Here is a 10,059-nt window from a genome sequence, read left to right as displayed (position 1 = left end):
TATACTTAGGGGAGGATTAATTGCAAAATTTATAAGATCTTTATAAATCCTATGCCCGAGTAAATACATAGACATCAAATATTTCAAAATATTACATCATTCCTTACACCATTCATGGCAATGTGTTTGAGCAAGTATATAAAGCGGTATATATTAGTTTAAAACAGCGAAGTTGCTTTATAAAAGCTATCTATATTAACTGATCATATCGTTTTGTTATGGAAGAAAAATTACCCGCGTACGAGGAGAATACGTCGGGATATCATAATGTCATAAAGAAATTTGAATACCTTGATCATACAGCTGATGTGCAAATTCATTCATGGGGCGATAACATTGAAGAAACCTTCGAGCAAGCGGCTATGGCAATGTTTAACTATATGACAGATATTGACGGCGTCCGACCGGTTAAAACGGTTGAAATAACGGCGGAGGGTACGGACTATATGTCGCTGCTGTTTCACTTTATGGACGAGTTTCTTTTCCTGGCGAGTTGCGACGATTTTTTTATGGCAAGGGAAATAAAGATCACGAACTTTGATCGCGAGAACTGGCGCATGGAAGCGTTGGGTTATGGGGAAGATTTTAACCAAGAACGACACGGTGGGAAAGGCACCGAAGTTAAAGCAATCACTTACAGTGCAATGCAAGTTATTGAGAGTGAAGCAAAATCCGAAATCTTTGTTATTGTTGATATTTAATAAAGGCTAATGATAAACATAAGTATCGGCCCAACACTGGTAAATCAAGAAACCTTCTCTCTTCATACCACAAGACAACAAACTGTATTGTACTGGTGTGGTGTATATGGGGCACAGGTTTATTATTAGTACCCAATCCATGCATATTTAACAATTAATATTTCATTATGTTTAAGAGGACCTAAAGTTTTTGTGATACTCCTTAATATGCAAACTCTTTAGGACCAAAATAAGGGTGCGCAGAAATATATTTTTTTCCATTTTTATAAAATTTGAATACAATTAAAGCAATATTACTGTCAGCTGTTTGAGAAAACCCCAACAGCTAATAACAAATTTCGTCGCGTAAAATGGAAATGTAATATTGGCGTTGATTTTGTTGGGTAGTCAGAAAGAAGATAGTTCTTGTCGGATATCGTGGCATGCCCTCTTTGCATGCCAATATCATCTGTGTCAATGTCCCAAACTACTTGTTGGAAGTCCCAGATTTTTACGGAATTGTCAAGACCACCTGTAACACAACAGTTGTGGCCATGTGTTATGTGGGATTTAGGTGTATCACTGTCATTGGGCGAAATCCCAGTTCCATAAAGACATTACATTGCTACAAAACATTTCAAAAATAAATGTAAATCAACAATAGCAGTTTAAAACTGACCTATAAAAGGGTACAGTTTTTCTGAACCAAAATAAACGAGCCTTAATAAGCCCAACGAATGTAGTATTAAGGTGTATACTTGCCTGATGCTAATACTTCACCATCTCTGCTGAATGCTAACGTGTGCACAGTAGCTGTGTGGCCTTTGAATTGACCTATCATAACTTTACTTGAGATGTCCCACACAAGAACCATGTTGTCCTGGCCACCTGAAGCTAAGTATCTTCCATCAGGTGACCAAGCCAGACACATGACAGGTTTCTGCAATTACGGAATTTATTTTTAAAAATAGTTTAATGTATTTAATTACAGTCATATTTGTAAAATGTTGGCTCCTACTAGCCCGGAGTTTACGTGTTCAAAGCTTGATGCTGCTACAATTGTAGGCGTGTGCTTTTTGGTAAGAGATCAAAGCTTTATAGGCAATTGCTTCAACCTATTGGTCCCTTATAGCATGTCTAAACTGCCAGCCATACACTGAACAAAAGATAAAAAAAAAAATAATCATCCACATAAATAAGCTAGATTCATTCATACTATGGCATCACTTTTTAAATATAACAGCATGTTGTCTCATGACCAAATTTATTTTTTTGCATATTAAAAGATTACAAGAAGATTTTACCTTGTGTCCAGTGAACACACGAACACAATTTCCATTCAGCACATCCCATACTCTTACACTACGGTCACTTGAACCAGTAGCAATGTAGTTTGAATTATGATGGTAAGCCACGCAATCCACATCTGACAAATGTCCTGCAATTGTGTAGATGTTAAAAATAAAAGCGAAATTGATGCTACAATAGTGTCACAGTTATAGCTACAATATTGTTGCAGGTATAACTTTACTCTAATTAGGTAAGGTCCTTGTTGGAGACCTGAGATTTAGGCCAGATTTTGCCCATTACCCCAAACTGTAGTTGTAGTACAGTAGGGTGGGGGAAGATGGGACACATTTAGCACATAATATCCAAATATCCTGGTCGAGTTTTAAACAATTAACAATGGTTTATGGGATCCGTGACCGTGAGGATATGGTTTTATAATTCCCTTGAAAATAATGTCCTATTTTTCCCCACCCTACTATACATACTAACATGATTTACACGTTTTTTTTACAAAATTTATTAATCTTTAGGAGAATATTGCATATCAGTCATTCTTAGCACTGCAGTAAATAATATACAACCTGCAAATATTCTCAATGGTTGATGATGGTCAGTCACCCATATTCGTGCCACTCTATCTTGCCCACAGGATGCGAAGTAATGACCATGGGGACTGAACTTAACTCCCCATACTGGCCAAATATGTCCTTTGTATACCATTAGATTTGTCCATGTCAACAGACTCCATAATCTATGCATGAAAGAAATTAGACCAGTGACTGTATGTAACTGTTACCTCAAAAAAGAAAGAAAAAACATTTAGTGTATGATACATATTATAGAATAGATCACATTGACACATTATATTAACTTTTTCGGAGAAACTGTATGAACCAGTGACTTAATGTAACTGTTACCCTCTAAAAATACACTTCAGTATATGATACATAGATAAAATAGATTTATAATCATGTATATGTAATAACTTAATCGGTGATCTTTATATAGTAAAGCAAAATTAAAGTACAAAGGTATTCATTACACAAGTTTTAGTAATGCAAAAGCAAGTGCCAATAGTCTAACATTTAGGATTTACAACAATTCAAAGTCGAACAGTGCCAATTAGCTTCAAGTGTTGTTATCACGCAACTACAAATTCAACAACCCATTAGTGGTCACTGGGTTAAAGCAATTGTCGCGTTCAGTGTCTTAGGGAACCACATATGCCCACAATGGTGGCAGCGAGAGGCCTGGAACGCAGAACCTCTGGGTTAGAAGTAGGCATGCTAACCATTGTGCCACGATCCCAGACCTGATTTTTATACAAGAACACTCTATTACCTGACACTTCCATCTTCAGATGATGAAATAAGCAATGTCCGACATGGGCTGAAACTTAACGAGTATACAGTTCCACTGTGGCCGTATAAAGGTCTGAAAAACCGCAGGTTAATTATAATATATAAACTTCTGGCTAGACCTTCATTTTTTTAATTCTGCCTATGGCAAAAGGAAATGACGACAAAGTGTTTTTAGGGGCAACGAACAGACTTCTGGCCTTCTTCATTTCACATCATATATGCTGCTAATGTGCATATACAAAATAACACATCTAAATATGGTAAAAGCATCAAGGATTGTATTATTAGAAGAAGACTATCACACATGATGGACAGAAATAAAAGATTAATTTCAATACCAAAATGACGCCCACAATGATAGCAGCGACAAGCCTTGAACCTAATACCTCTAGGTTAGAATCAGGCGGTTAACCACTTTGCCACAGCACCATACTTACTTAGATTCTACACCAGTACAATCATCCATCATTCTGTCAAATATATCGTCACCTTCTTTATCGAGTAAACCAAGTTCAGCAGCAGATTTAACGGAGCGTAATGTCCGTGGTGTAAGACTCCATACTCGTATGTGGGAATCTTGAAAACCTAAACAAAAAATTCAACTTTAGATTGTAAATGTAAACTGTGCACCTAGATTGTATTACAACTAAAAGTTATAAGCAACATGCATTGGCTTAACTACTTGCATGTAATTGAAATATTAAACTAATATCTAAGCATTTAATTAAATGAAAATGTGAAGCTTGGCCTCGGCTTATAAAATAAACTACTTTTAAGTTTTGTTCGTTGTTTTGGCCACTGGAAGTTAAAGTAAGTTTCATTCATTCATTTAACCTTTGCAAGTCACTAATTACACGTTCGAAAGGAAAACACAAAAAGCTAATTTTAAACGTAATAAAAAAATGTAAACCTCTTTTCTGTATTAATATGATGCCTATGACAATAATATAGGTGACAGAATTAGGAATAGGTCTAGATAATGATAATTACCAGCAGCAAGCAGTGAGGAGTCATCACATATATCAACAGCAGTTACACTTCCAAATGCATTAGTGAAAGTATAACAACATACAGAAGGAGACACCCTGTCCAGCCCTGCCAGTCGAATTCTTTTCAAGCTTTCTCGAGCTGCTGCAATTTTTTCCAGTTTATCAGCATCCTGTAAGGAGTCAGAGGGTATTTTTAACCATACACAAAAAGAATACAGTGAATTTATGATTCCTATTTAAATACGTATAGGTCAATAAGTGTTGAGTCTCTGGACTGGCAACAGGACAATTGTGGGCATGTGTGTACTTATGCAAGACACAAAAGTGACAAAACCCTTTTTTTACCCTGGTTCATGCAGATTGTTTAAACTATTAGATACAAACATAAAAGAATTTCAACAAAACAATTTCCTATAAAGTAAATATAGTTATGGTAACTTGAAACCGGGTATAAGCTGTGTGAAACACAACATCGACTTATAATTGCTGCCGTAATCTGCCACATGAAGATAAACAAGATTCATTTATTCTATCTGCACTAATTTAAAAAAATAATAAAAAATTTTACCTTCATTTCGGGCAAAGGTACTCTTGTAACAGACGGAGCATTTGGATCAGTTTTGTTTTTCTTTGATAAAAACTCCTTCTTCTTCCTTCTCTTTGACTTGCTGCTCCCTCCACCCTCCGTAGGTTCCTCCACAGTCTCATCCTCATCATCAAGAGGAATATCAATGTCCGGCTCTTTTAAAAGTCCAAAGTAAACCTTAAAAAAATAATTTTTGCAGAAGAACCTATTTCATTTTGTAGCAAAATTTTTAGTTTATTTAATTTTTTTTTACATTATATAGTATTCTGGCACAAATATAACACAATTTTAGTAATTTACTATGCACCTGTTTTTCAGTAATTTACTATGTATTACTACCAAAGGTTGAGAAGCAGTATGCGTTGGCTTAATGTTAGGGCCTAACACCGCCCAAGGTTTTATATAAATGTGATTGTGAATAAAGTGTTCTGGCACAAATACACTACATGATTAGTTATTCGCAATTATTTACTTAAGAACTTTAACCTTTGCAAATCATAAGTTCGAAGAAAAAAAAACAAGCTGATTTTAAATATAATAAAAATATGTGGACCTCCAAATACTGGCAAAAAATGACAAGGTGCAGATAAAAGTTTTTGACCGATACATACTTGTAAAATGGGCTCTTTATAAGTTACAAAAATAAATCGATAAATAACAATATTAAAATAAAGAAAATAAATAAAAATAATAAAAAATTAAATTAAAGAATAACAAAAAAAAATGTTCCTGGTTTTGCAACTACATAAAGTTTTTCACAAACCTTTGATTTGTTTTCATCTTGTTTAGCTTCTCCGCACAATCCACCAGCGCTTGCCCATATTTGGGTCTTGGTCCGAGGCAGGCCGTCAAACTCATCCATTGTTATTTGATCTTTTATTATATTTCGGATAATAGGAACATTCTTATCCTGATAGATATAACAGAAACAGAAGAGAAAAATTGAGTAAATATAGTATTGATAAAGGTAAATGGCAAACAAATAGACATATTATGTATTATTATAATTTAAAATAGATATATATAATATGTATATAATATAATGAAAGAAGATGGGACACCTTTACATTCTATTTTCTAGTTCCATTTGGCAGAAAACAAAGAACATTAAAAGAATTACAAAACTGTATCCTTTCAACTCCCATGTTGTTAATTGTTTAAAACACATCAGGATATTTGGATATTATGCGCTAAATGTGTCCAATCTTTCCCCACACTACTATATATAGCCCAATTTTAAGCTGTTTCATGACTTTTTTAGCAATGAAAAAACATTATATAAGAACTTACTTGTAAAAACTTTTTTATGAGTGAATTTGATTCACGGGACATCCGAATCACGAATTTGTTGCTCTTTAGGTTAAAAATAAAACTGTTTCCTTCCATTTGTGACTTGGATATTATGTTTGAAAGCTGCTGAAGATCAGATTCGTGGTAACTTTCCAATTCCCCACTAAAATTGCATTGCTTTAATTTAAGAAAAATCTCTGATAAACTCTCGCTGTATGGCAGAGAAAAGTCGTTGTTTTTTAAAAACCCAAAACAGAAAAACAAAAAATTGCAGAAAGATTACTTATACATTGATTTGAAAGCAAGTATTTTTCCCTGCACCAACCAAAAAATTACTTCACAAAACACATTAGAATAGTGTTTTTTCAGGATTTACAAATGATAAATTACTTGGTAATTAACTAACAAATTTATCCAGCAAGAGCATGTTTTACAATTACATTATGGTATAACATAACAGAATATGTCTAAATTTAAAGTGTAAGTTTACAGCACCAAACCTTTACAGAACGTAAAAAACTGACCTGAACTTGGTGAAAAAAGCTTCAGCCTTAGCTCTGTGGTTGTTATACACAAGTTCTAGATACATGTGTAGAAATACAGGGTAGAGCAACTGATCTAATTCACATTTATTTGCATCCATACTGCTCTGCACAAACTGCTGGAGAATTCTGCAATAAAAGTTTCATGTCATGAAATGGTATAGGCCCTATATAATGTATAGGCCTATGTTTTAATGTAGATATATATATTTACCATGGGACTTTTATATCTATATTGTTTTCTACCATTAAATAACATATAGTAGGGTGGGGGAAGATAGGACAGCTTTTCATTTTATTTTCTTGCCCATTTGAAAATAAACAAAAAAACTTTCAAAGAACTATAAAACCATATCCTTACAGCTCCCAAAGACTGTTGCTAATTGTTTAAAACAAAAGTTTTATGCAACAAAAATGTGAATCTTGGCTTATCAAATAAAACTTCACAGTTTCTGCGTTTACAAAAATTCGGATTTCTAAACCAAACCAACCTGTAGTTGTCATCATAACTTGATGGATCTGCTTCATTAGAATATGCAGAAAGTAATGAACTTACTTCTGCCACACTCATATGGGAGTTGCCATTGCTATCACACGTCAAAGATGTGACTGTTGAGTGTTAAAGAATTAGACAAAACGATACCAATGCTAAACAGTATAATGTGCTTAATTTTTAGACAAAACATTGGTTGAAAGGTCTGAAACAATATATAGATATATTACATATTTTTTTAGATGCATACAAACCAAAACATTAGAAAGATATTTTATTTTTAGACTTATTTTTAAAATTACAAATACTCTTATAAGATTTAGAAAAAACATTGAAAAGATATATAATATGCTATTTTTAGATTTAGAATAAAATTAAAAAGATATATTTTAAACATTTGGCAAAAACATTTCTTACATTATACTAATTACACAATGTTTTTATGTGTTATTATTGTTTTTTAAATAAATCACCTCCAGCACTTTCTGTTTCTTTGGCCAATGCAGATGCAGTTTTAGACAAATTATTTTTTCTCAAAAACTGAAGAACAGCGAGGAGCGTCTTTTGATCGTCATCAGAAACAAGCTTTATGGGAGGATCAGCATCCGCGACTGGGACCTCCTGGACCACAACCTCGCCAGCTGGAGGATCAGGGGGCTGCTCTTCCACTTTCATGACAACATCTTGGGGAAGGGGATCAGAGGGAGCAGCAGGAAACGGGGCGGGCTCAGCTTTTGCAGCACTTGTGAAGGAAGGTTGGTACTCCGCCATTTTAACTATTTATAAATATAATATTGTTTCTGAAAATGCAGTGGAAACATTATTTTGATATTTACGAATGTAGTGTGATTTAATTCACATTTATATAGCAAAGTATCAGAAAATATGAACACAAACTATGTGTTTTAGTGTAATTTTGGTGAAAATTTTGAGTTAGATATAGAGTAGGAAAACAACATGAAAAAAGTATACTGTAATACATTAAATATTTTTCAACGTTTACATATAATATCTCTTTTTTTATTTTCATTTTTCCGGTGATATTTCACCCACTGAAGAATTTGATTGGCTCCAATCTGCTTCAAAATTGATTTCCTCAGCTGTTAGGTCTTTCAAGTTTACTAAAACTGCAGAACATGTTTGTGTAAAAGCAGGCACAGCTAAAAGCAGTACCTTTTGTCCTTCTGCCCCCTTTTTAACAGAGGAGAAATATTTTGATTGATTTCCACTGAAAAATACATGCGGACATTGCTCAATTATAAAGGGGTCAGATTTGTAAAATGGGAAACAGCCTAAAGTGTCTGGGGCTGTTGGGGCAACATGTTGACACTCAATCATTGAAGACAAGAGTTTTATATCATCATCTACGTTGCTGTAGGATTTCAAATTATCAAGATTTTGACCAGATGTGCCCAAAATATTGATACCGTTGATTTTGCATTCATAGGGGTTGCTTACCGTGTGAAAAGTGTTGTCATAGAAACGACGAGAGCTTGGAAACATGCAAGGATGCATTGGTTTTTGTGGCAGGACATGATTCGTTGGGTCAAATTCTCCACCCATTAAATCTACACTTACAAAAGGCACTAATTGGGATAGAAAAAAGTCCAAATCGCTTATAGCTTGAACAGTGGAGGCCTCGGACTTGTATGTGAGATACCTGGCTTTCGTCTGTGCTTCTTTATCCAAGGTCTCCCCAGCCAAAGAATTCCCGGCAACAATAACATGCACAATTTTGGATGACACTTCATGATCTTCTGAGCCTCCAAGCATCCCAAGAATATAATCAATAAGCATCTGTATTTGTAATGTCTTTTCTTTCTTTCCACCTATACCCAATCCCGACACAAACAGCACATAATTATCATTTCCCACCAAATCTGGCGCTGGTATTTGGGAAGGTAATCCAGCATATGTAAAATCTTCCACATTAAAATGTCCAGACTTGGTTTCTTTACCGAGCAGGGCAACTACAGTACCTGTAAAACAGTCTCCAGCAGATATGTTCCCAGTGAGTGAGATTCTTTGCATAGTATCTTCCAAAATTAACTTGTCGTCATCACTGATGAAACGTTTTCTCTCTGGTTGTATCTGTACATGAACTTCTTCACTGATTTCTTTTAAAATACTTGGTTGTAACTCCATCTGCTTGAACAGAGTTCCAACAATGCAGCATTTCTCTCCTTCTTCTATCTCAGAAAGCTTATTTATCTTTACGCCGTCACCCCATTTGCGTTGAGCAGCTTGAATCACTTTGGGTCGCATAATTTCACTTCTTACAAAGTATATATGTGCATATTGCCGTTCATAGGGTTCGTTAATTACAGTAAACCTCTTTGAAAGGTTTTCTCGTTCACAGGACTGCCTGGTGTGAATTGTTTCGTCCGTTTCCATGTCTCCGTCTACTTCCATATTATACCAAAGTTTTCAACCAAGGCAAGCATATGTACATAAACAACTAAATTTACGCGGTATTTTAGCGCTTTCGGTATTTTGGCGCGAAATTGAAGCAACTTCGGCAATTTGCAGCTGCAATTTCTAAGTCTATAGAAAACAAAAGTTGTTGTCGAAACCTCTTCTAGGTTATTCGGTCAAAGTAGAAAATATGGTATCCAGTAGAGTCATATACGGGTATCTAGTACAGAATAATGTTGTGAACTCGATGTTACCTAATAAAATACACCACACTTTTCATTTCCAAGCAGAAATAAAGCGGGATGAGAGATCAAATCGTCATTTCTAAAGACGTCAAAATTGAATTTGACAGAAATAACAAGAAAGATCAGCTCAAATGAATGGCAACGTCCCATTTTAAAAGATTGTATAAG

General features: G+C 34.7%; 3 protein-coding genes across 3 annotated transcripts; 1 reads left to right on the top strand and 2 right to left on the bottom strand.

The window, feature by feature from the left end:
- Positions 1-79: 79 nt before the first annotated feature.
- On the top strand, positions 80-1,414 carry LOC149732342 (tRNA-splicing ligase-activating factor archease-like). Its single transcript, XM_089883763.1, has one exon. The coding sequence runs from the start codon at positions 219-221 to the stop codon at positions 699-701; it is 483 nt and encodes a 160-aa protein (XP_089739889.1). The 5' UTR covers positions 80-218; the 3' UTR covers positions 702-1,414.
- LOC149732341 (transcription initiation factor TFIID subunit 5-like) lies at positions 932-8,007 on the bottom strand. The gene is made up of 13 exons (XM_089883710.1): positions 7,705-8,007; positions 7,230-7,347; positions 6,721-6,867; positions 6,197-6,359; positions 5,670-5,816; positions 4,889-5,083; positions 4,322-4,490; positions 3,769-3,916; positions 3,312-3,404; positions 2,552-2,721; positions 1,985-2,118; positions 1,443-1,620; positions 932-1,212 (listed from the first exon to the last, which is right to left on the bottom strand). Exons 1-13 carry the CDS (start codon positions 8,000-8,002, stop codon positions 1,001-1,003), a joined length of 2,172 nt encoding a protein of 723 aa, XP_089739836.1. The 5' UTR covers positions 8,003-8,007; the 3' UTR covers positions 932-1,000.
- An 18-nt stretch (positions 8,008-8,025) lies between these two features.
- LOC149732340 (DNA polymerase delta subunit 2-like) lies at positions 8,026-9,944 on the bottom strand. The gene has a single exon (XM_089883738.1). It carries the CDS (start codon positions 9,641-9,643, stop codon positions 8,258-8,260), a length of 1,386 nt encoding a protein of 461 aa, XP_089739864.1. The 5' UTR covers positions 9,644-9,944; the 3' UTR covers positions 8,026-8,257.
- Between the last annotated feature and the right edge of the window lie 115 nt (positions 9,945-10,059).

Source organism: Ciona robusta, chromosome 8 (assembly GCF_009617815.1).
Source record: "Ciona robusta chromosome 8, ASM961781v2".
NCBI classification, from domain to species: Eukaryota; Metazoa; Chordata; class Ascidiacea; order Phlebobranchia; family Cionidae; genus Ciona; species Ciona robusta.
This window is presented reverse-complemented; position numbering and strand designations above follow the sequence as displayed.

Bases quoted from the DNA above. Each gene is read 5' to 3' on its own strand.
- LOC149732341 (XM_089883710.1), bottom strand. From the start codon at position 8,002: ATGGCGGAGTACCAACCTTCCTTCACAAGTGCTGCAAAAGCTGAGCCC. The intron at 5,817-6,196 runs GTAAGTTCTTAT...TATATCTATCAG, and splicing joins TCATAAAAAAGTTTTTACAA to GATAAGAATGTTCCTATTAT. The intron at 5,084-5,669 runs GTTTGTGAAAAA...TATTTTTTTAAG, and splicing joins AAGATGAAAACAAATCAAAG to GTTTACTTTGGACTTTTAAA.
- LOC149732340 (XM_089883738.1), bottom strand. From the start codon at position 9,643: ATGGAAGTAGACGGAGACATGGAAACGGACGAAACAATTCACACCAGG.
- LOC149732342 (XM_089883763.1), top strand. From the start codon at position 219: ATGGAAGAAAAATTACCCGCGTACGAGGAGAATACGTCGGGATATCAT.